The 25,422-nt window shown below is 35.4% G+C and overlaps 1 protein-coding gene across 2 annotated transcripts in view; it reads right to left on the bottom strand.

Annotated features, from left to right (window-relative positions):
* The window catches only part of Diaph2 (diaphanous-related formin 2), an 807,533-nt gene that overhangs the window by 45,160 nt on the left and 736,951 nt on the right, over positions 1 to 25,422 (bottom strand). Inside the window, exon 28 of one of the 2 annotated variants that reach the window (XM_013505853.1) lies at positions 15,786 to 16,237. The exons of the other annotated variant lie outside the window; for it this stretch is intronic. Coding sequence (XP_013361307.1) covers positions 16,161 to 16,237 — 77 coding nt within the window. The 3' untranslated portion in view covers positions 15,786 to 16,160. Of the gene's footprint in view, positions 1 to 15,785; positions 16,238 to 25,422 lie in introns of those variants that run through there. 2 annotated transcript variants of the gene reach the window in all.

Below are 25,422 nucleotides of genomic sequence, written 5' to 3'. Positions count from 1 at the left end.
TGTTCCTGCCTGTGCAATGCACCACCTTCATCAGGGTCCAAGAAGTGGGTCTGCCCAGTCATAGGAATGAATCTTTAAGTTATAAGTTAAATGAACCTTGTCTCATTTTAAGCTAATTGCTTCAGGTATTTTGTTGTAGTAATACGAATCTGACCAACAGAAGCTATATTGATGAATTTTTCCATTGCTGGACACCATACCCAGTACCTACGACTTAGAGGAAGAGAGGTTTAATTTGGTTCATTTTTGTCCATGGCTTCAGAGGGTTTAGCCAATAGTCAGCTTGCTCCAAGGCAGAAATGGCATGGCAGGAGGGCCTGGTGGAGGAAAGCTGCTCAATCCATGATAGTCAGGAAGCAGAGAGAGAGAAAGAGAGAGAGAGAGAGAGAGAGAGAGAGAGAGAGAGAGAGAACAAAAGAGCCACAGACAAAAATACAACCTTCCAGTTCAAGCCCTAGTTATTCACCTTTCGTAATCCACCTTTTCATTGCCCATCCAACAGTGAACTCATACATGGATTAATACACTTATAAGTATAGTGCTCCCATGATTCAGTCATCTTCCAGAAGTCCCCCCTTCTGAACACATGACACGTTTAGAGGACATTTTAGATATAAACCTTACATAACAAAGATCCTATGTTTTTTCATGCTTTCTTAAAATACGTTTACCTTTGTATGTCCTCAGTCATATTTTTAAACTTATTGCATAAAGTCTTTTTAACTCGGCCAGAGAACAGAATAATGAATTTGCTGAAATGTCACAAGTTGCAATTTTGTGTTTCAGTACTGAGCCACACTGGATTTGAATATTTTCCCTTTTAACAATTCTACTTCAGACTTAAGCAAGTGCTGTATATACAAGATCACTAGCAGAAAGTCCATTGTGTTTATAATTATGGGAGTCTTAGAAGTTAAAATCAATAAAATTTACCATCATTATACCAAAAAATAAATCCCATCACTACAGAGTAAAATGTCTGGTTTATTGGCTGATTTGTGATATGTGAATAACACCCGATTTTCTCTTATGTTTAACAAGGAAAAAAATCAAATGTTATGAAAATGTTGTGAATATTTAATTATCTTAATTAAGATATATTTTGAAGCAATATATTTCACATCCTTGGCACGCTGTGATAAGCTAACACACTTGTAGATGACAAATTGCATAATCAAAGCTAAAAATACATCCAGTACACAAAACTGTAGTAGAATAACATAAATCTTTGTCCCTTAATATAAACAGTGTTATAAGCTAAATTGTGACTCCCTTTAAACTCATATGTTGAACTACCTTTAGAGCAGTAATAAAGTTAATATAGGGTCATTAAGGTAGACCCTATCTAATTTGACTACTGTGTTTAAAATAGGAAGAAGAAAAAAATAAAATAAAATAAAATAAAATAAAATAAAATAAAATAAAATAAAAGAGGAAGAAGGGCTGGGAATGTAGCATAGTAGAAGAGCACTTGCCTGGCACGTGCAAGGCCTGGGTTTGATTCTCAGTGGAGGAAGGAGGGAGGGAGTACAGGAGGAAGGGAAGAAAGAAAAAATGAAGAGATTAGGATACATACAAGCTAGAGGGGCTAAGGATTTAGCTCAGCGGCACAGCGCCTGCCTGGCAAGCGCGAGGTTGTGAGTTTGATTCCCAGTACCAGGAAAAAAAAAAAAAAGATGGGTGACCATAAGAGAACACAGAAAAGGCAGCTACCTGCAAGATAAGGAGAGATTTGAGCCTGAACCTGCTTGTACTCTTTGGACTTCTAACCTCCAGAATTGTAAGGAAATAAGTTTGTCGTGTTGTGTGTCATCCCCCCCCACCCCAGGTACTGGGAACCGAACTCACGACCTCGCGCTTGCCAGGCAGGCCCTGTGCCGCTGAGTTAAATCCCCAGCCCAAGTTTCTTCTTTTTTTTTTTTTTTTTAAGGCATCCAGTTTGCAGTATTTATTATGGAAGCCCTAGCAACTACTTTTACACTCCAAAATCCTGATACATTTTTTTTCTTTTGAGTTGTTTTCATAGGGGCATATATATTACTTTTTCACATAGAATTATACTACCATTAAAACAAACATACAAACTATAGCCATCATGAAATTTTTCTTTTTCGTTTATTTTATAGGAACAAAACTGTGTACATTAAAAAGGAGAAGAATACTAAAAAAAGAGTAAAATGGGTTAAATGCTGAATGCTAAGGTGATGGAGACCGCTAGGAAGAGGCTCTGAGCAGGACTTAATATTAACCAACTGGCTTTCCATTTTTACTTGTGAGTCTGTACAAGGCCTATGCCCCTTATCTGGAGATGGACAGTGAATTCATAGTATGTGAACCTCTGTGAGTCACTGGTCTGTGAGCCACTGAGGCCTGTAATGGCAGGTGATGCCATGAAGCCTCAAAGGACAAGGCCACAGCTAAGGACACCTGGTTCTAACCTCTATTACTTAGATAAAAACTATAGCTGCAGGCATCACACTCCTGGGTGGAGATGTTCCTGGAGATAACATAGTTCTCCTAAATTAGCATAATGTCTTACTTAGAGAAGTCCTTGAACTGTTTTGCCTTGCTTCAGTATTCCCCTCCCTTGTTTTGATAACTACATAAATACAGACCAACCAGAGATCTTTGTCTTAGTCCCCAGAGAATCCTGAATTCTGATAGAGGGTTTTCATCCTCTTGGACCCCTAAAATCATATCACTTGACTCATTTATTTAAGCCTTTGCCATAAACTTGTTTGGGACATTGCAGGCCTGATCGGGGATAATACTAATGTGGTATTGAGGTCACATTTCCCTCCCCTTCTCCCTCTCCTTCTCCCTCCCCTTCTTTCTCCTCCTTTTCAAGACTCTTCACACTGAGCTACTCCCCAACCCCTTTTCAATATTTTTTTCTTTTAATTTTGAAACAAAGCCCTGCTAAACTGTCCAGCTTGAACTTGAAGTTGCAGTCTTCCTGCTTCAGCTTCTCAGTGTGGTGGGACTAAAAGTATGTACCACCATGTCTGATAACTCCCTAACAGAGGGACCCAAACAGGCCCCCTCACTGTTTAAACTCCCTTACTTATTCCATTTGCCTGGCTCTTCAATAAAATATTTCATTCCTTCGTAATCCAGAAAGTAGCCAAAGTGAAATAGTTAACATGGAGGTGAGAAATATTGATAATATTAACTACCTTCATCTGTATTTTACAAGAAGGTCTTGTTTAGCAAAAATGCAGCCTGAATTGATAGAGGTTAAATATTTTAAAGGTCTTTTAGGGACAAATGAATCTTCCTAATATTCTTCACGAACCTCTCCTCAGAAGAATCTTTTTTTTTTTTTTGGTATTTCTCCGGTACCAGGAACCGAACTCACGACCTTGCGCTTGCCAGGCAGGCGCTTTGCCGCTGAGCTAAATCTCCAGCCCCAAGAAGAATCTTCTTAAGAACTTCCCATTACACTTAGATTTCTTTTTCAGATTTTTGGGCTTAGTTTTAAATGTCTGGCATAAGTCTGGCAGTTAGAGTATGGTCATGAGGCAGGATGTAAGAAGCCAAAGTACAGTACTTAACAAGCTGCAAATGTTCTTAGTTTAAAAGGCCATGGGAAAAATATAACTCAACTCAGAATGAAGAACTAATTGTCTGAAGTCTGTATATGAAAGATAGATTGTCCCTAACTTATTATATACATATTTTATATGACATCACTTTTATGAAATAGACCTATATTTCAATAAAAATTTAGGTTAAGGATGTTGCTGTTTGACTTTCAAAAAGAAGTCTATTTAAAAAACATACTTAGGTTAATTTCCTACAACTTTGTCTGTAACTCTATTTTGTTTGTATTGTTCTTTTGCTATTTTGTAAATGGATGTCTGTCTGTTAATACGTTTTCCTTCTTTTATTTTTTAAAATAAAAAAAGAACATACCTAGGCATTACTTGGAATTGTTTTCTTTCTTAGAGGAAATTAGAAATGAAAATATGCATATGTACTTTTCTTGGAGGTGTACCATAGCTCAAAATATAATATTTTTGAGGACCATAAGTAAATTACTTTGTAGACTATGGATTTCTTAAATGTCTTCTCGTGGTTTTATGCAGGGTATGCATTTTTTGCAGAGAAACCATTCCAGAATTTACAGATATTGATAAGATAAGAATTTACAGATATTGATAAATCTGTCTAAATTAAAGAATGTTATTTTGAAGAAATACAGTAGTCTTTCCTTATCCAAAGTTTTACTTTTCATAGTTCAATTTATCATCAGCCAATCACAGTCCAAAAATATTAATGAAAAATTGTAGAAATGAACAACTCCTAAGTTTGAAATTGTACATCATGCTAAGTAGCGTGATGAACTCTCATGCCACTCCTTCCCATGTGGGATACAAACATGCCTTCATCTATCACGATACACACTACCTGCACATTAGTCACTTAGGAAGTAACTGCCTTGGTCATCAGACCAACTGTTGTGTCATAGTGCTGGTGTCCTAGTAACCCTTATGCAGTAGTAGCCTAATGCTGTGTCACAATGTACCTCACTTCATCTCGTCATATAGCCATTTTCAACTCATATCATCACAAGAAGAAACGGGGATACAGTAGAATAAGTTATTTTGAGAGACACCACAGTCATGTAATCTTTAGCACCACATGTTATAATAATTGTTGTACTTTGCTATTATTTTTATTAAAATTTTACTCTAATTTATAAGCTTTATCATTGATGTGTATGTATAGGAAAAAACAAAGTACATACAGAGTTTATTACTATTCATCATGTTAGGAATCTACTGGGAGTCTTGAACATATTTTCAAGGAACAGAGGGGATCTCAGTACACATGTAAGTATTTAGGGACAAGGAAAGATCATGTTACAACTTATTCTCAGACATCTTGAAAAACAGATTTATGGGTGCATGTGTACAAAGAATCATAAAGGAAATGTGGTGAAACATTAATATTTTGGGAATCTGAATGGAGGGTATCTCAAAATCCAGACTATTTTTTTAACTTTTCTGTAAGTATGAAATTATCTCAAAACAAAATATTTTTAAAGCTACAGGATATTTAGAATATGATTATATAATGTTACTTCTAAATTTACACATATACTTAGAAATATATGAAAGACAATTTTAATCTTAAAATGTTAATTTCTCAAATGAACTTTACAGTAAATTAAACCCAAACACTAAAGCCATTTAGCAAGCCAGAATATCTACACATTGATTCATAGTAAGGGGAAGAAAAGCAAAAAATTAAATAAAAATGAGTTAACAGTCACAAAATACAATACACTAGCAGTATTTTAGAATTTATTTCTTTTAAATTTCTTTGAAAACAGTATAAATATTTTATCAGCACTTGGGAAAATCTCTATCTGTTCATTTTGTGAATGGGCAGATTTTTGATATGGGCCTTAATGTACAAGTAACTTAACGAAAGTCTGACATAGATTAGTTTTGAGAAGTAACAAATGTATGAATTCATTTTATTTCAGCTGCAAGTAGGTTAGTACTTTGTTAGGACATCTCTTCAATTCTTATTGTCATGAGAGAAACCATTCAAAAGCATCATATAACGTTTAGATTATTCTTGATCCATTGGCTAAATTAAGCCATCTTCCAGAAGAACAAATTCTATTGTGCGTCTACAGATTTTTGCTTTTAAGGTATCATCTTGAAAAGAGAATATAAACAAAGTTATATATGCTCATATATAAAGCCATTCACACAAAATGGCAAACTATTATACTTTGTTCTAAAGGCATTGTGAACTTTGGATAGAAATGGAGTTGTACTTTATCCATAACGCCCACATCACTGTGTATTCAATTCAATTTGATTAGAAAACTGGTTACTGGAAAACATTTAAGTTCAAGCCATTAAGTACTAGTGGCCTTTCATGATTAAAGAAAAGCAACAAGGTGTACAGAACCCTCCTGACATGCCATTCTTTCTGGCCAAAGGCCATCTGCTCTTTAGAGCATTTTAAAAAGGAGGCACAAAATTAGAACTCACAACAAAGGTGCTCAGGAGAGTCATACATAGTGATATATATATAATATAGTGTTTGGGGCAGGCTGTACAACTATGTAATGATCAACAAAAGGAAGAACAAATTTTCTAGATTACAAATAACTTTAAAAGTTGTGTGTTCACAACAAATGGATGCATATGTGTTTGTGAGACACACATATGTACACGTGCATAGTAACAATGACTGAGTGAATGAATGAAAACTCAAGTGTTTGGCTGTGAATTGCACAAAACACTTTGGCATCCTCAGGTCTGGTCTTTTTCCTAGAAAGGGGTGCTTTCCATTGTCAGGTATTCAAGCACTGGTTTGAACTTAGACGTTTTCCAGTAACCACTTGAGCATTTCCATGAGCACTGATTAACTAAGGCCAATTCACAGGAATTGATGCCGTACTCTATATAACTTATTTATGGCGGTCAAATATAAGTAAGATTCTTAAACAGACATATGACATGAAGCAGCACAAAAATCAAAGTGTTTAGAATTAGGCAGATCTAGGGTCAACTCCTGACTCTCACCATTTGCCAGTTGGATGATATTAGGCAACATATTTTGTCGGGTCTTAATTTCTTCATGTATAAAATGAGGATAATGATACTTATCCAATGAAAATCTTTAAGAGAACCAATTAATGGACTACAATTCCCCCACAATGATACAAAAAAGTCTTTGTTGTGTGTGTGTGAAGGTTGTAAAGCTGTAAACTGAAATGAAGTGCTGAAAAACTGAAACATTTTCAAAGGAGACACAGGAGCTGGAGTTATTTGTAAAGAAAGGTTATTTACATCCAATCTGAAGACTTATTTAAGCAGAGGCGTGGGTAGAAATCTAAACAGCTCCTATTGAAAGAGACATGCTTGTCATACATAAACATCCTCTGAAGCAAAAGATTAGAGACTTGCTGATAATTCTCCATTATCCACAGGTAATTATCTAGCCTCTGTCCTTTACCACTGAATTCTCCCTACTTCTTGTTGACTCATCTAATTCTGCTTGTTGACATTTATCATTTTTCCTTTTATTGTTTTTGGAAAGCAGAAACTAAAAGAGAAGATCTATTCAACCTAATCAGATAAAATGTTTCATATCTGAAGAATAGTTCAAGTTAGACAAATGTCTACACTAAACAGAAGAAACTGCCTGTCCGTTCTATCAGCAGGCCGGGGCTGCTATTGATCTCTAAGAACAGTGGGGAAGGCAGAAGAGAAGATGAAGCATCCAGACGCCTCCAGCTCTTTGTGACTGGGGTCCTTGTGTGGGAGATCATTCCTTCATGTGCCGTGCAACGACTGTCATGCATGTGAGCCACATCCATATTCAAAAGCTTAGTATAAAACCAAGTTCAGAATAAAACTAATTTGGAGTGGCATGTACTACTACTTTCTCTTAACTTGGATAAAAGAAACCACTTCAAGCCAAGTGCTGCTTGGTGTTTGAAGAGAAAAGTAGGGTGGCAAGTGAGTGACACACGTAAGTTCATACACTCGTACTGTACAGAGAAAAATGCGCTGTCCACCTGATTGCTTCTCTGAGAATGTGACTGTAATTCTGCACTGCCTAGTAGATGGATATCTTAGCAGCCTCAAGATAGCTAGATGCACTGATGGATACTGCGTGGTGTAACTTGGCTGAGAAAAAAAGAGTGTAGGTGGAAAAAGCCTACAAGGTTTCATGCCTGTTTATCAGTGTCTCCATCATTTACACTTTTAAGGGTCCTTAAATCTAAGGTTATGGTGCAGAAAGGTACAGCTGAAACTAAAAATTAAGGCCGGAATTTTATTAGTTTGATACGTTAGTATCTGTATGGTAGAATAGGACATTCTGCTTTCAGAGATGAGTTGTGAAATGAATGATTTTTAAGATACCAATATTTGACAGTAAATGTATTTGGATGAAGTATTCTTTACTTTAAAAACACTACTTAAACCTCATTCAAATCAGTTTATGTTATTGAATTGAATTTTCCTTTGATTTCCATAGGATCACCTTATAGGCTTGTGCATATATGGTCTCATTTGAATTTGAGAAACCTCTTTAAGTGAATAAAAATAGATTTTTCTCCATTACTGAGAATGAACTATACCCTTCCATTTTAATTCAGTTAAAAGGGAGAAAAAAATACTAAAAAGTAAAACACAGCTTCTGAATTCATTTTTTTCCCATTAAAACTAAGTTGAAAACTGGATATCCAATTTACTAGCAAGAGGCTGTTCAAATATTTCTGCTCAATCCCTCACTGGTTCTAAGTTCACTCAAAGGCAAGATTATTAATTCCTCCTGACAGAAAATCAAGATTTAATGAGCAGCTGACAGCCCACAGGAATTACAGGGTGAAATTTAATATGATAGTTTTGACTAAATAATATGCATTTACACATATGAGAAACACATGAAGAGTAATGAACATACTATAAATATTCACTCAGCTATTAAATTTTGGTCAAGTAATTAATTTTAAGGAGTATATATACTATCAAACTTTAAAGGAAAAAAGTTACCTCTTTTCCAGTATCATTACCCATTTTATACACTTTGGCAAATGGCCATAGTATTTGTTTCTCTTCATTTTCAATTCAACTAAATAGTTATTTTCCAAGGTACTATAGGAGGTGGGATAAAATTATGTTTCTGTGACTTAGAATCTAATTAATGGTGAAGATAAGATAGGGAGACAACCTTTACCCATAGAACAACTGAGGTGCAATGGTGCAGGAACAAGGCGAAATAGCACTGGGTCGGCAGGAAGTGAGTGTGAGACAGTGGAGGAACATCTTTGTGAAAGGAATTTGTGTTTGAAATGAGCCTTAAAGAATGGATAGGGTGAAAATGATGAACAAAGCCCTAGAGGTAGGAAAGGTAAGATATAATCAGAGAGAAAGGCATCATTCATTTGGGCTGCAGTACAGGTTAGATGAGGGGAGTAGTGGAAATACAGACAGAAAAGTTCTATCAAAGGCCACGTTATGAAGTCTTCTACATCAGGCTAATTAATGCTCTATATTTAAGTGTTTTATGCTTGTCTCACCAACCATAGCCTAAGTGCCTCAGGTGCAGAGACTGCTTACATATATCTTCGCTGTTCCCATAGCAGCCAGGTACATCATGTTTGTGTACACAGTAGGTCTGCAATACAAACCCAGGGAATTGAATAGATCATAAACTGGTTTTGATGGATATATTTTTTTTACTTTGTCTTAAGGTTTATCTTTTATTTTTTTTCCTTTTTCATTAGTATATGTTGGCAATACATAATAAATGCATTCATTATGGTGTATTGGCACAAACACATATTGCACCCCCTCCCCTTCTCCCCATCTCCTCCAATCGCATCTCCACAGTCTTAGCCTTGAAATGGCCTTTCTCTGAGGCAAACATGGAAAGAAGGAAGCCCAGTGATTCAGGGTTTTCAGAATCCCACCTAAAAAAATGCCACTGTTGAATTTCCAGAAGTCTATACAGTCTGCTGCCCTTAAAAACAAAGCTATCAAAGTAATATCTTTTGGTACATTTTATATGAAAACTGAGTTGTGCTCAGTAAAAATGACATGGCCTAAGAGATTTTTATATAGGGTTTAAGCTCTTAGATATCCTTCATAGGGAAATAACATCAAAGCTAAAGCTGGTGTGGAGCAGATAAGATGCAGCGGCAGCGTACCTTATGTATTCTTTGATTTTCAGCCTGTCTTTTTAGAGGAACACTCTACAATAAAATAAAAAGGAGCTGGTAACAATCCACTTATAAATCTTATTTAGTTGGTGGTAATGACAACTGAATTACTTTGGTTAGAGACATTCTAATAATGATTACCAAATCATATGAAATAATGTACATTTAACTATGTATGTTGCTTATTTAACATTGTATTAATTTTAGTTCCTGGGGAAGAGAACATGCTTTATATGCTCGGAATACAATTTAAAAGAGAAGGCTTACCAGTTGTTCCCTTCTCTGTCAGCTATAATTTTGAAAGGATACTTCTTGTGTTTTTAATGAATCCATATAATATAAAATAGTCTTTTCTCTATCAAGGGTCAATAATTTACTTACAAAAAAGCTACAACATATTCACAATATTATAATAGAGCTGTAAAGAATCAATTTACATCTAAGGTTACTGATAGATCTGAGAGTGATAGATAAATCATAAACCCTGACACCAATAGGTACTCAATATTTATGGAATTAATAAAATATAAATACATCTGATTACTGCTAGCATTTGAGAGATTCATGAATAAAATAGACATGTAAAAACATAAAAACATGCTAAACTAAGGTGCTGTTAAGAATACTATAAATGGTGAATGTTAGAAATGACTTTACGTGAAAATATGTTAGATTTGCCATGATGTTTTCATATTACTTTCAATTCTGTGATAGATTAAATATGGACACATGATATGTGCAGCTTCTCCTATCTAGAGGTGGAATCTATTTTACTACCTACTTAAACTTGACTTGGCCTTGTGGCAGCTCTGACCAACAGACTGCAGTAAAAGTGACCTTGTATGACTTTTGACCCAGGCCTCAGGAGACTGTAGCTTCCCTTCTTCATTTCTTGGATCACTGCGATGTCCAAGCAAGATGTCTGAATATCCCCCTGAAAATGCTATGAGATTTGAAGTATCGGGTTGACAGTGCCAACTAACTGCCAGACAGGTAAGCCAGGCTACCCTAGATTACTGTGCCCCTGGGAGCCTAAAGATAACTACAGTTGCATCAAGATTAACAGTGTAAACCACTTAGCTGTGACCAGCACAAACTGCCGAATCATGAACAATCATTACAAGCCATCACATTTTGGGTTGTTTGTTACACAGCAATAGAGAATTGGTACACCTTCCTATAACCTTCCATTTCTTTTTTTCTGCTCTGTTTTGCTAATTATTTTCTACTTTTCATCTTGGGGTTAGCCAATGTAGTCGGTATTCCTTGGCTTTTAAAAATATCCCTCTCTTGTTTTCTCAGTCATATATTGTGTATGATTTTGATACTGAGTTTAGCATGTGTGTTTAAGATCAATACAAGAGTATTGCATTCCAAGATACAAAATTATATAACCAACCTCCCAAACTGTCAGGGAAGTAGATTATATGCTTCCTTTCACCATCTGCCATAAATGTGTAAGAATGTGAGAAAATGCAATGAATGAAATGTCAGCTTTGAACCTAAAATACCATCAAGAATAATATACTGCAAAGACTTTTTACCTTTAGTTCCAGGTAACCATGAAGCACCTTTTCTGAGCTGATAACCAAAAGGATTGTACTTGCTTAGATCGAACTGGGTGAATTATCAAGGCCATGTGCATATTTATTTATACATTACACAAATAAGGTATGAATATTATATTTGAGTTCTCAAAAAAAATGCTTTAGCCTGAAATTCTGTGCCTCCCTCTGTCACCTATTACTTATTAAATTTTCATGGAAACCTCAGCCAGGTTCTTTTCCTTCTCTTATCTATCCCTCTTTTTGGAGCCCAAAAACTTACTGCAAGCCTTCTGACTGGGGGATTACCATAGGTGGTTGTAACATAACTATGTTACAAATTAATAATGCCATGGCAACAGCTCTGAAATGCCTAGGAATCTGCTTAACGTTGTACCAATCAGATAAAAGAATATATTTAAAATCAGCTCTCGGGGCTGGGGATTTAGCTCAGCGGCAAAGCGCCTGCCTGGCAAGCGCAAGGTCGTGAGTTCGGTTCCTGGTGCCGGAGAAAAACCAAAAAATAAATAAATAAATAAAATCAGCTCTCTGCTGATTCAGTGAAGTCATATGAGCCCAGACCATGCTTCCAAGTTGGCCCATGTTCAAAAATACCAGAAAACCTGATCAACTATCTTCTCAACATGCTCTGAGAGGAGATTTAAGTACCACCCTTCCCAACACTTATCTTTACAGGGTAAAAATCTTTTAAAGTTCAATATAATTCTAATTAGTAATTTAAACACAATACATCTATAGTTTTCATAAGGCAATAAAAAATATAAATTGAATGTCCCTAACCCAAAAATCTAACATCCGAAACGGTCCAAATTCTTAAACTTTGTGAGTGCTAACATATGCCACAAGTAGAAGGTCCTGCAGCTCACCTCATGTCACGGGTCACATTCAAAAGAGGCACATTAAAACTACTGTATAAAATCATCTTTGCTTTTGTCTTCACTGCTGTTCTTTTGTTAGTTTTTTTTTTTCTCTTTAAAATAAAAAAAATCATCTTCAGCCTATAAGGTATATATGTGACACAATGGATTTCATACTTAGAGTTGTATCCCACTCCTAAAATGTCTCATTACATTTCTGGAAATATTCAAAAATCAAAATAAAATGTGAAATCTGAAACACTTCGGGTCCTAAGCATTTCAGATAACAGATATTTAACCTATATTTCCTCTTAAATTGTAGAGTAGCATTTATCTTTGTTTTGGTAATTATGTTCCCTGTTCACTCTGTTCTGTATAGCATATGAAGGAAGAAATTTTCTAGAATTTAATCAATGGAGCCAGATGGTTTGGAGGTGTACACGTACATGCGCACACTCATACACACATGTATACGCACACACAAGCCTACTGCGAATAGCACAAAAGTGAGCCATTGCTCAGGTTTGTCCTCCCTTTCCCAGCTGAAGAATATTATGGCCCAGCAATGTTGAGTGCATTCCGATGGGGCATGACAGGAATGGAAATGTCATTAACAGTATTTTGGATCATTACACCTTTTGATCGAGTAGTTCATTAATCTGCCTCACCGTGCACCCCCCTTCTTCACACTGCATGAGATCTGCAGACATTGTTGACAGGAAAGATGATTTGAGAGGATATACATTTGCTTTCCTCTGTGACAGGAATTTGTTTTTACTTTTCCCAGATTATTATGATATTAGAGTACTTCTTTGTGACCTCATAATGATCCCTCCAGTATCTATAAAACTCACCTCATCCTAATTTAGAAAATGCTAAATGCAAATGTTGCAGTGAAAAATGCCGAGTACCCTTGTAAGGATCTAAGTGCACTGGGACACTTGCTAAATGTAATTAACTCTTCTCTTCTCCTTATCTTTTTGACTCTATTTATAATTTCCCTTGCTTCAGAAACAGAATTTTAGATTGGCACTTACTATTTGTAGGAAAATGTCACGGTCAATTGAGGAGTTAGGTTGCCCATGAGAATGGAGGATTTTTTTACTATAAGTACAAGGTACTTTTTCTTTCTTATTTTTGTACCTGTTCTCGGTAGTTCTTGTACACAGATACATACGATTTCAGTCTCCTTGTTTGTCTCTGTCTCTCTCCAGCTCCTCTCTGTGTTCCTCTCTCTGTCTTTCTCAATAGCAAAATTCAAAATGATCTACTGGACTTATTTTAAACTGTTTTGCAGTTTTTAAAAAATCACAACGTTAATGAAAAATACAAAAAAAATCTTAGTATCACCAACTTGATAGAAAATTTGTCATTCAACCAATTAGAAGATATAAATATATGAAACATACATAAAATGGTGGGTACTACAGAATGTTAAAACTGTGCAGGGAAGAAAGAGAGAGAGAGGGAGAGAAGATCTCCATCACTAAGTGTAATGTAGTTTTAAAAAGTTACTGAATTACTATAAATACAGTATAAGAATGTGAGTATCTATATGTGATGATTAGCCAAAGACACTGAAGGGTATGCATCTTCACTTCTAGAGAAAGTTTCCAACAAAGCTGCTAAATTACTATTTTGCTTTTATAAATATGTTTACAGTTCATTATTTGTCAGGCACTTGCCTGCACAGTTTTAATATTCTGTAGTGCTACCATTTTATACATGATTTGTATATTTATATTTTCCATTTGGTTGAATGATGATGAATTCTCTATGAAATAGGTGATATTTAAGATTTTATTTGTATTTTCATTTAATATCTGCTTTTTAAAAACATGCAAAACAATTTAAAATAAAACCAATAGATCATTTTGAATTTTACTATTACTTTACTTAATTTCAGCAAGATGCTAATGAGCTGAAAATTTTACTGCAGAACTTGCAGATCAATTAAAAACTATCTAAACCTGGTTTGCATCACATCAAAAGTCCTGTGAACTCCTGTTTGTGAAATTAACCACACACATATGTACACTGGAGGATGGGGATGAGAATCAGGACAAAGATAAAAATAAATAAAATAATAGAAAACCGTGTTCATTCATACAAGCCTTAAAATACGTAAACATTTTTCAATCAGATCCTATCGGTGACATGCTGCAGTTCATTTCAGAGAGATAAATTTGGGGCAAATATTTGCTAATGCCAGCAGCATGCTGAGTATAACATGAATAGAAGACAAGGAGTGTCCATGGGTACGTGTCACTGTGGAAGCAAGTGGATAATCAGGGGCCAGTTGCTTAACGTAATGTCTTTGGAAGAGCAAAACTCTGTAACTGGCAGTATTTCTTCCCTCATTTTCTTCAGCAGTAAATTCACTATAATCTTAATCTATGATGGGATTAATGTATAATCCATGTGTTAATGAGTGGGGATCATAACCTTAAATTATGATAGAGACAGCTACATACAGATTCATGTATTATTTCTTTACTCTCCTTTCTCACCCTCCATAGAGCCTCAAAACAGAATTATGGTCAATTAAGAAAAATGAAGAAAATTGCATTTCGTATTTGAGTTTGCAGATGTCAGATTTACATGTATATATTCATACTACGATTTCCTGACTTTTAACATTGAAAACCAAAATTAAATGAATGAATAAATAAAATAACCTGTTAAAGGAAGTTTATATATATCTCGATACCAAGCAAGTCTTAATGCAATTGCCAAGTCACCCATTTGCTCCTCGTGTGCTATTGCTTTAAACCTAAATTATTCTGCTTTCAGAAAATGACATAGGTTGGTGTTATGGTTTAGATCTTGTGTGTCCCCTAAAAGCCTCATGGAGGTAAATGGATCATGGGGTGCCATACTCATTAGTGAATTGGTTTTTCTGCTGTTTCAAAAATACTTCAATATACATGTTAATTTGTCTCATTTATACTACTAATTTCTATTAGTTCACTGAAGAGAATTCTAATTTTGAACCTGCAAATATTTTTAGGAGTAGGCTTTCAGAAACTTTAATATATTGAAGATCAGTGTCAAGAAAAGAGAGGGACTATAGTTAGTCAAAACTTAGTCATGCCTATACTCTTTGGAAAAACATTGGACCTTTAGCACAGACCTCTTTGAGACATCTATCGTGTCACCTTTTTTTTTTGTGGTACTGGGAATTGAACTCAGGACCTGTGCTTGCCACACGGGTGCCTGTGCCACTGAACTATATCCCCAGCCCTCTTTGAGACATCTAATTATAACAGAAAAGTTTGACTACTTTTTTTTAAATATTATAATGCCTCACTGCGATTATTACAGTTAAGACAGCTCAGAGAGTGGGAAAGAAAGGACACATTCTGACCAGAAACACATTTTTTGTCCATTGATAACCTATTTGGATACAATATACATGAAGCTATGTAACTAAACTATATATATATAGATAGATATAGATATAGATAGAAATAGATATATACCAGGAATCAAACTCAGGGCCTTATGTTTGCCAGGCAGGCACAGTACCAGTGAGCTACATCCCCAGCTAACATTTATTTTTTGACTGAGTTACCAAACCAGTTGTCTTAATGCAGTGAGCAAAGTGTTATTTGATTTTCTCTCTCTTTTTTAAACACACTTGAGCATTTAAAAAATAAATCTGTGCCCCTGGGTGCGTGGCATATGCCTGTAGTCCTAGAAGTCATGAGTCTAGAGCAGGAGGACTGCAAATCTGAGGCAACCACGATGGGCATTTCAGCGAGACCTTGTTGCAAAACAAAAAATAAAAAGGACTGCAGAGATAGATCAGATAGAAGTGTCTTGGGTTCCATCCCGAGTGCCACACACAAAAAAGGCGGTAGGTTATAAATGCATGTAAACTAAAGACAACTTGATTAAATGAAGTTGGGGTTAATCTCAATAGTACCAATGTGCAGGGCCATAGTGAAGACTTGAATCTGCGCGTGGAGCAACTTTCATTTTTCAAGATTTTAGAGGTGGATCTATTTAGATTGAAATCAACCACAAAGGAAAAAGTCAATTTTGTTTATCTTCACTTTTGACTTCATTTGAGAGGGAGTTTCTGGCTGGCAGATCCTTTTCAGTTTGTTTCACTATAATGTGCAGCAGACACGCTTGATTAATGAACTGATTAACACTTTCTTTAATTATTTTTCCAATTTTTTTAATCATCAAAGCTGGCAAATTCTTTAAGCTAGCCTTCTGTAACCACGGTACTCAGAAAAATAAAAACAAGTTTGTGTTACTAACAAGGAAAAACAGAAAATATGTTACTAACAAGGATAAACAGAAAATAAACAGAAATTTTAATTTTAAAATAGACCTCTCTTACATATAAATTCTGTATCTTTCATTTCTCTAAAAGCTATAAATTTAGGGATCACAAAGCTTTTAAACATAATAGAATAGTGAAGGTTGCATCTTTATGATGGAGAAAATTCAGGATTTTATGAACAAGTCAGTAATCTTTAAGCCATATTATGTGTAGAAATGACCAACTGAAATATTTGATAATATAGCCTAGGTGAGATATTGGATTGGATCTCTACTCCTTACTCATTTACCCAACAAGTCAGCCCAAATTCCAGAGGTTTACAATAATAAACACTTACTATGCCAGTTTTCATAGGTGAAGAATTTGAGCTTAGCATAGGTGGTGCCTCTGACACAGGCTTTTAAAATTTGCAATGAAGCTGTTGTCAAAGGCTTCTGTTCCATCTCTAAGTTCAACCAGGGCCAAACCTTCTTCCCAGGTCATTCACAGGGTTACTGACAGCCACGTGTTTGAGAACATGTGGGCCTCTGTGTAGACTACTTAAGTGTCTTCATAATATTCATGAGAGAGACAGAGAAAGAAGACACAGTATGGAAGGAAATCGTGTTCTTCTATAACCTAACCTCAGAAGCAACAACCCTTCAGTTTTTCCATATTCTACTGTTGGCATGACTACCAAGAGTAAAGAACCACAGAAGACCATCTTAAATCAGATTACCATATCTACTAATCTGTTAAAATTAAGCCAACGTCTCCACTCAAACAAACTTGAGCTTTACTGTACCATCACCTAAGTGGTGTGTGCCTCTTCCTATCTGAAATTCTACTGCTGAAAAACCTTCTATGGTTCTGCACAACATAGAGAATGATGTTCCAATTCCAAGTCTTATATTTGGTCTGCCAATACCTGACTTCTCATTCTACTTACACAAAACTACTTTGAAACACTATACATTTTTCCACCTTTCTGCTCTGTATCTGAAATATCTCTTTCAGCACACTTCATTATTTTTCTACTCTATTTTAGTTAAGGAACTTCAATCCACTCATTTATGACACAGTTCAAATACTTCTTCAGCCATGAATGCTTCTGAGATACCCCTAATAAAATTCAGCCCTTTCATCTATATCACCATATATTTTAGTTTTTATGTCTAATTCAGAATTATAAATATGTACAACAGCGAAACTATTTGAAAGTTCACCTCCCACACTGAACTGCATACTCCTTGCAGAGATAGCGATCATGATTTACTTGGCTTATTTTTCAACCTTTACAACTATAATCACGATACCTTGTTTTTAATTCAGTAGCAAATAAAAGGATTTTAGACTTAATTACTTGTGCATAAGTTTATATAATTCAGAACTGCACTGAATCTCACTCAATCCTATGACATGTTCTTTGGTGCAATGTTTTATGAGATTTCAGGGTATATGATTCTCAATCAAATATTTAAACATACTTGAAAAGTATATTGGATTTATTCCGAGACAGTATGAAGCCAAAATGTCATAGAAAAATGAGGTAAATTATCCAGTGCAGAAATTCCAGAATATTTGAAGGCATTTATAATATAATATACTCCAGTACAAATATGAAATGGTTAGGTATCTTTTAGTATATTTGTCATACCTATACAATAATCTATTTAAAATTAGCTGACAAAAATCTTGAGGCTGATTTTCACATAGTTCAAATGTTTGAAGATCAGAATAACAGAACTTTTTAAGTTAAAAAGCTGACTCATATGTATTTTCCAAAGAGCCAGTAGTGCTAATGTGGCTTCTTATGGTCTATAATACATCTGAATGCTTCAATAACAGGGGTGCTTAGTCGTAGAAAATTCCACATTGCACATTTAAGGCAAAAAAATGGTATTGAGTTTTTAGAGATTAATTTTGCCTTTGTCCATACAATGTTGAATGCGGCTTCAGTTCACAATGACACGTTTTTAAGCTTAGACTCTTTATGATACTTAGTTGCAGTTCCTTTGAACTCCTCATTTAGTGAACTCCTTCACAGTCAGATTTCCTTAGTATTACAAGTATTTAATTTATATGCCATCTCCATGAAGTATAAAGCAATTATCTCAGTCAGAGAATGCTTTCCCTAAGAATGCACAAGATACTAGAATGCATACTTTGTTCTTCACATAACTTGTGTCCACTGATGTTACCATCTGCTGGGACCATACACTTTTAATCATTTTTTATTATTTTTATATTTTCTATAACATCTAGTACTTGGAATATTGATTAATAATAATCAGTATATCAGCAAATATCAAATTATATTTGTATACTTTGTCACTTTAAAATTATGGATCTAGATGACAGTGACCTTGGGCATTACCTATTCTTCATCAAGCATGAAAATATTTTTATAGTGCTTTACATTTTCACAAAATTTCTACTAGTTTTAAGAATTTCAATTTCATATCACATTTAAATTTCCCAATGTACCTATTTTTAAATAAAGTTTTATTTCAGAGGAATTTAGGTTTAAACAAAAATTTCAAAGATAGTATAAGAGCTCCTATCTACCCTGTGCCCACGTTTCCCTAATAGCTTCCTCTGCCCAGGATCTCATGCAGGATATCAAAGCACTTGTAGCTATTACATCTCTTTGGCTTTCTCTAGACCATGACACTTTCTCACTTTCCTTGCACTGGATGGTTTTGATAGTTTTGAAGAATAATAGTGTTTAGTAGAATGTCCTTCATGTTGGTATTTTTTTTTTAAAAAAATGGTTTCCTCGTGATTACACTAGAGTTCCATATTGGAGGGCACAGAGGTAAAATGCTATTTTTATCACGTGAAGAGAATATAATATCTACCCGCCTTATCACTAGCGATGCTAACCTTGACCACCTGGTGGACCAACCAAATTTGCATCATTTTTGTCTCTCCAAAAAGCATCAGTGACTTCATGAAGTAAGGAGAAAACTGTCAAGGTTTATGGGTATGTTGAACTTATTTTTTTATGAAACACTAAAGTTGTTTTCAATTAATGGAGAATGATAAATAGGAATGATTACAATTTTAAACTTAGATGATTAAAATTAGGGCTGCTATCCTGAATGGAATTTGCCTTTTAGATAGTTCACTAATACACAAAACATTTGCTGCCAATAATTATAGAAATATTTTACTGAAATAATATTGATGCAATAAAATATTAACCTTTTTCATGGTAATGTCTGATAACTCTCATTTCTAATTCTAAAATATGACCGGGACATTTTATTAAATAAATGATACACATAATTTAGAAATATAGGTATAAAAAATGGTCAAAAAATTTAAGTAATCCCAGCCACGGAGGATGTAGGTGACATGGAAAGACAGAAAAGAAGAATAGAAATATATAAATCAGACGGAAAATGACTGAATGGATAAGCGGTAGGTGGGGAGAAAAGTAAATAATTTCCAGAAAAATAAAGTTGGCTACTAAGGAATCATGTCATTAAGTCAATTTAAAATGCTTTCATTTTTTTCAAAAGCAGTGAAATTGTGATTCTATGTAGAGTACAACTTGCTGGAGAGCATATAACACAGACTTCTAAAGAAAAGAATCATTTACTTTTAACTTCTGCTCATTTTAGTGGAGGTAGAGTGAGTAGACTACTTAGTGAATGCAGATTACTGTGATTCCATAGAAAATAATTTCCTTTATTACAACATGTCAAAGTAAATCAACTGTATTCTTCAGAAAATTACCAGAATAAATTTTTGGGCTTCCCCTCACACTCCATTCCAAAAGAAATTAACACAAGATAACTTGGAACCATTACAGTAAAGATTGATTCAGGTAAGAGTCATCAGTAGTTGTCGAATTTAAAGCAAGAGTTGATGCAAAACAATATATTTACATGGTCTAAAGTAGAGACACCAGGCAACATTTTGACCAGATGATCAAAACTAACATCACTAATGAGAGACAGAGAAACACTGTGTACTACATAAATCTTAAGAATGACATACTTGGCTAATGGAGTATACCAGACAGGAGTGCATAACATGAATTAATTATAAGAGAGATGCAAACTGAGGAATATTTTATAAAATAATTGAGCAGGATTTTTCATATTTCACAATATGATGCAATGTTGTGAGGAGCTATTCTAACTTGAAGGAGACTACAAAGATGTGCCAACTGAATGCAATCGGTGATCCTGAACTGGATCCTGTACTGGAGGGGAAAATGCTATAAAAGATATCATTGAAACAAACGCCATTGGAACAACTGACAGGACTGGACTAAGGCCTACTGAGTAGGTGAAAATAAATTTATTGAGTTTAATACCTTTACTATTGTTACTTAAAAGAATAATTTTTTTCCTTAGGAAATGATCACTGAAGCACTAAAAAGAAAGGAGTATAAGAAAACAGCTGTGGCTTGCTCGCTCCCTGGCCATCTTGGTGGCTGCTCTTGGTTGGGGGCCATCCCGCACCTAAGGCAGGAAGATGGTAGGTGCAAAGAAGAAGAAAAAAATCACTAGAGCCCATCAACTCTAGGCTCCAATTTGTTATAAAAAGTGGAAAATACATGCTGGGGTACAAGAAGACGCTGAAGATGATCAAGCAGGGCAAAGTGAAATTAGCCATCCTCGCCAACAACTGCCGAGCTTGGAAATCTGAAATAGAGTACTACGTCATGTTGGCCACAACTGGTGCCCATCACTTCAGCAGCAATAATATTGAGCTGGGCACAGCACGTGGAAAATACTACAGAGTACGCACACTGGTGATCATCAAGCCAAGTGGTGAAAACTAAACCATGCAAAATTTTTCATTAAGAAAACTTGCCAGAGCTTATTTAAAGACAAACAAAACATAACAAATGGGGTCAAGTATTTAAAATGAGTGTATCAGTCTATTTTCTACTGTCAATAACATAATACCACAGACTGGAAGTTGTTTTTTAAAAGGAGAGGTTTATTTTTGCTCTTGCTTCTGAATGTGCATGTTCCATGTACTTCACCTGATGATGGCCTTCTGACTAGTAGTATCCTAAGGTAGCTCAGGGGATCACATGGCTAAAGACAAGGAGCATTCATGTGTATGTGTGGCTCTTCTTGTCTCTCTTCATAAGAAGCTACCAGGATTCAATCATTGTGTTCTACCCTAATGACTTTATCTATTTTTCTATTTTGTACTTTATTTATATATTGGGTTTTTCATATAAGAGAAATGATGCTTGTGTGTCTGATTTACTTTACTTAATATTATAGTCGTAAGGTGCATCCAGGTTCCTACAAATGACTGAAGGTTATCCTTCTTTATGGTAGAGTAGTACTCCACTGTGTACAAATACCACACTTTCTTCATCTATTCATCTGTTGATGGACATATAGGCCACTTCCAAGATTTAGCTATTATTAATTGTGCTGCTTGTACACATGGGTATGCATGTATCACTGCAATATGATGTATGTAACTCAGGAAGATACCTAGAAGGGAAATGGCTGCGTCGAATGGAACCTCTAGTTTTAGTTTTGCGAGGAATCTCCATACTGATTTCTATAGTGTGGCTGTAGAGTTTGCGTTCCCACTAACAATGAAGAAGAGTTTCTTTTTGCCCGCACCCTGTCCAGCATCTGTTATTATTTGATTTCTTAAATATAGCCATTCTTCCTGAGGTGCGATGGAATCTCAGTATTGTTTAATTTGCATTTCTTGAATGCCAAACACATGAAGCCTTAGGGGACAATCAAACCATATCCAAGCCATAGCAATGGTAATTCTAAGTAAAGGGAACACAGGAAATTTCAGTACTATTACAACTTTTCTGTGAATTAGAAACTTTGTAGAATATTAAAACATAGAAATAAATATAGGGTTTGGAAACCCAACTATCTATGAAAATCTAACTAATTACTCTCTATTTTAAACAAAACAGACAATAACAAACCTTCTAAGGGTCAATTGCAAGTTTCCTGGAATCCTCATTTTGGTGCAAGTCAACTGCCTGGTCTCCAGACACTCAGTAAGTCCTTGGAGAGGCTTCTCCTGATGAAGAACTGATGTTCTCAGGTGAGTTTTATTTTATGTTAAGTGAAGAGATGGACTATTTATCAGTTTAAGATTATTTCTACAGTATGCTAGTGACTTTCACTTCAGTTGTAGTCAATTAATACATTTTTTTCAAATAGGATCAAAAGAGAAAATACTGGAATTAAAGCTGCCTATACTTCTGGACTTGGAATTTATTTTCTGGATTTTGTTAACCTATTTCTCTTTCCCATTCCTCATAGTCGTTTGCTGGTGGAGCCACTTCCTTTGATTCAAACAGCCAGTTTGCCCTGTGTACAGAAAAGCCTCTTTCTGGGAATGGCAGTGGGCTACAATTCAAGATGGGATCGGATTTAGTGACACTTCAACTGTGGCCTAGACTGGAATGCAAAATAAAATGTACAAGTTTTACAGCTCGCCAAACTGCCTCTGCATTCACTCTAAAAAAATGTTCCAAAAGGTTCAAGCTAACTTTTCAGAAATATTACAGTTGTAAAATCTGTGACACTAGTAATAGTTGTGCCAAGCATGGGTTTTATTTTAGTAAGTTGTTTACCTATGCCAGTATTTAAGTGTACTTCTGTGCAAAACGATGTGGATAATAGTTCTCTTTATAGAAAAATCAATGTACCCAAATAGTCATAAAATATAACTGTGTGTACATGTACATGCATTATGCAAGTACAAATAGATCTATATTGTGCCAAATGTGATCTAATCGTTCTGGAAGTTCTGGTTTGGTATATGATATTTAAAAACGCTGAAGAGGCTTTGTTCCTAAGAGTAAAGTCATACATTTCATGTTACTTCCAGCAAATTATATATGATATATAATTTTAAAATGAAATTAATCTAAAGTAATAGTGCAACAACAAAGATAAGCAATGAAGACTTTCCTAAAACAAAATGGATTTTAAAATTCTAGAGAGTTTTAGTTACAAGTAATTATGAATGCAATTTAGAACACTTAATATGTATTTCTTTCAGTGGTTAGTTATATTAGAAAAGCTATTATTCCAAATGGTGATGACTAATAAATTGTAATAATCAATTCCCTAAACATTGGACGGTACTATTACAATCAGCAACCGATGTGATGAAAGAAACCTGCTTTTTCCAACTCTGAAAATTTATTTCAATAAGGCGCTGTGTTGGTATATACATGGACACACACAGGTGCATACCTGTAACAGATGAATATTGTGCATACACCCTTAATTGTCATCTTGCTAATAATTGGTCCTCCAAAAGGCATTCTAATTGTGATCTATGCTACATCTGTAAAGCTTCTGGTTGTCTAGCAGACTTTACTGAAGTACATAAGACTTCGACACATCCTCTTGGATTTATGATGGCACGGCTCTCTCTTTATGCACACATTTCCTCCTTCCAATATATAAATGCTATATTCCCACTATTGGAATTTAAAAACAGGAAAGAAAGAGAACAACAGAAAGTAAAAGAGAAAAGAACGCAAAATTGAAATGGAAAAGGAAGCAAAAAACCGGTAAGGGAGGAAGAGAGTGCAGAGCAGGGTTAGGGAAACAGGGGAGAGCATGGGGCAAGGGAAGTGAAGGGAAATCTCTACATCGCTAAAGCCATGGAAACTCACTTGTACTAGGTGCTCTGACCAGAGGATGAAGGAGAATCATTAGGAAAATAAAAAATCTAACGTTTGAGTCACAGCCAGTTTTGCTACCATACAAATGTAACGTGAATTGCCTTAATTCAAAAAATAAGACCAAATGCAAATGGATAGGTCTGTGTTACAAAGCGTAGAAACTTACATGATTTTCAAAGAAGTCTTCATCAATATCTATTTTACCTTTTGGAGATTCTTTTGATATCCATATGATCAAGTACCCCCCACTGCCCCCAGACTCCATGAGTGCTCCTTTCTCTGGCCTGTTCTTAGGCCTTTGAGCCAGTCATTGACTCTAGATGTCTTCCTCAGAATAGTAATTTAAATCAGTTCAATAATACCGGCTCAAATATGATAAACAATAACTAATTCCATACTTCTCTGACCAACAGCTCCTATGCTTCCACGTCCTTCATGTAGTTACTCAGGCTCCACTTGTTCTCCAGTGTTAAAAGGCATGTCCTGCCTCTGAACCCTTTCACTTTGTTTTTAGCTTTCAGCCTCTTCCAGTCCTAACCTCTTTCCCTCATCAGCCTAGAGTCCGTGCGTGATCTATCGCTTTGTTGCAGGTACTAGTGACTCGGTATCTTAACACCCACTATCAAGTACTGTCTCTCTTTCCTTTAGAAGTGACTTACCTAAATATCCTGGATGCTAGGCTCCTTTTGCAGCTAGACATGTAACACAGTTTTTGCCAGTGAGATGTAACTGAAAGTTTTCTTGGTAAAATAACACATCCACTTGGCATTTCCTCTCTCTCCCTTCTTCCTGCTTTGAATGCAGATATGATGCCTAAAGCCACGGCAGCTATTTCATGACCATGAAAGAAAAGTAAAAGAATAAAAGCTTGCTCTAAAATAACTGAACCACTGAACTAAGGAGAGGAGCCACCCATTCCCACAATACATTAGAATAATTAATACGCCTTCAATGGACCTAAGTTAGCTTAGCCGTTACTTCCCAACCAAAGCATTCTAACCCCGTCTTCCTAACCTTTTCATTTCCCTTCTACATTTTATTTCTCTGAAACTTTCCTAGTAAAACTCCAACTATGAATAAACCTAGTGGTGGCAGTGAATATTATATTTCTACCCAAACATTACTACTGGAAATTACAGACCCACACAGGTTGGTTACATGATACATCCATGGACCACAGTTTTAACAAACCCCAACATGATTTCCATGTTGCTACAGTCACTTTCCCAAACTGTTTCAAAGTCTATACCCTTATCCTCACCACGGCTTCTATGCCCACAAGTCCAGCGAAACTGCACCTGAATTCACCAGCAACTGACTTGTAAAATCCAAAAAACTTCTCAGTACTAACCTTCCTAGTTACT

The sequence above is a fragment of the Chinchilla lanigera genome, unplaced genomic scaffold (assembly GCF_000276665.1).
Source record: "Chinchilla lanigera isolate Chin_1 unplaced genomic scaffold, ChiLan1.0 scaffold00102, whole genome shotgun sequence".
Classification (NCBI taxonomy): Eukaryota; Metazoa; Chordata; class Mammalia; order Rodentia; family Chinchillidae; genus Chinchilla; species Chinchilla lanigera.
The sequence above is the reverse complement of the archived record's forward strand: the minus strand, read 5'-3'. Positions and strand labels throughout refer to the sequence as shown.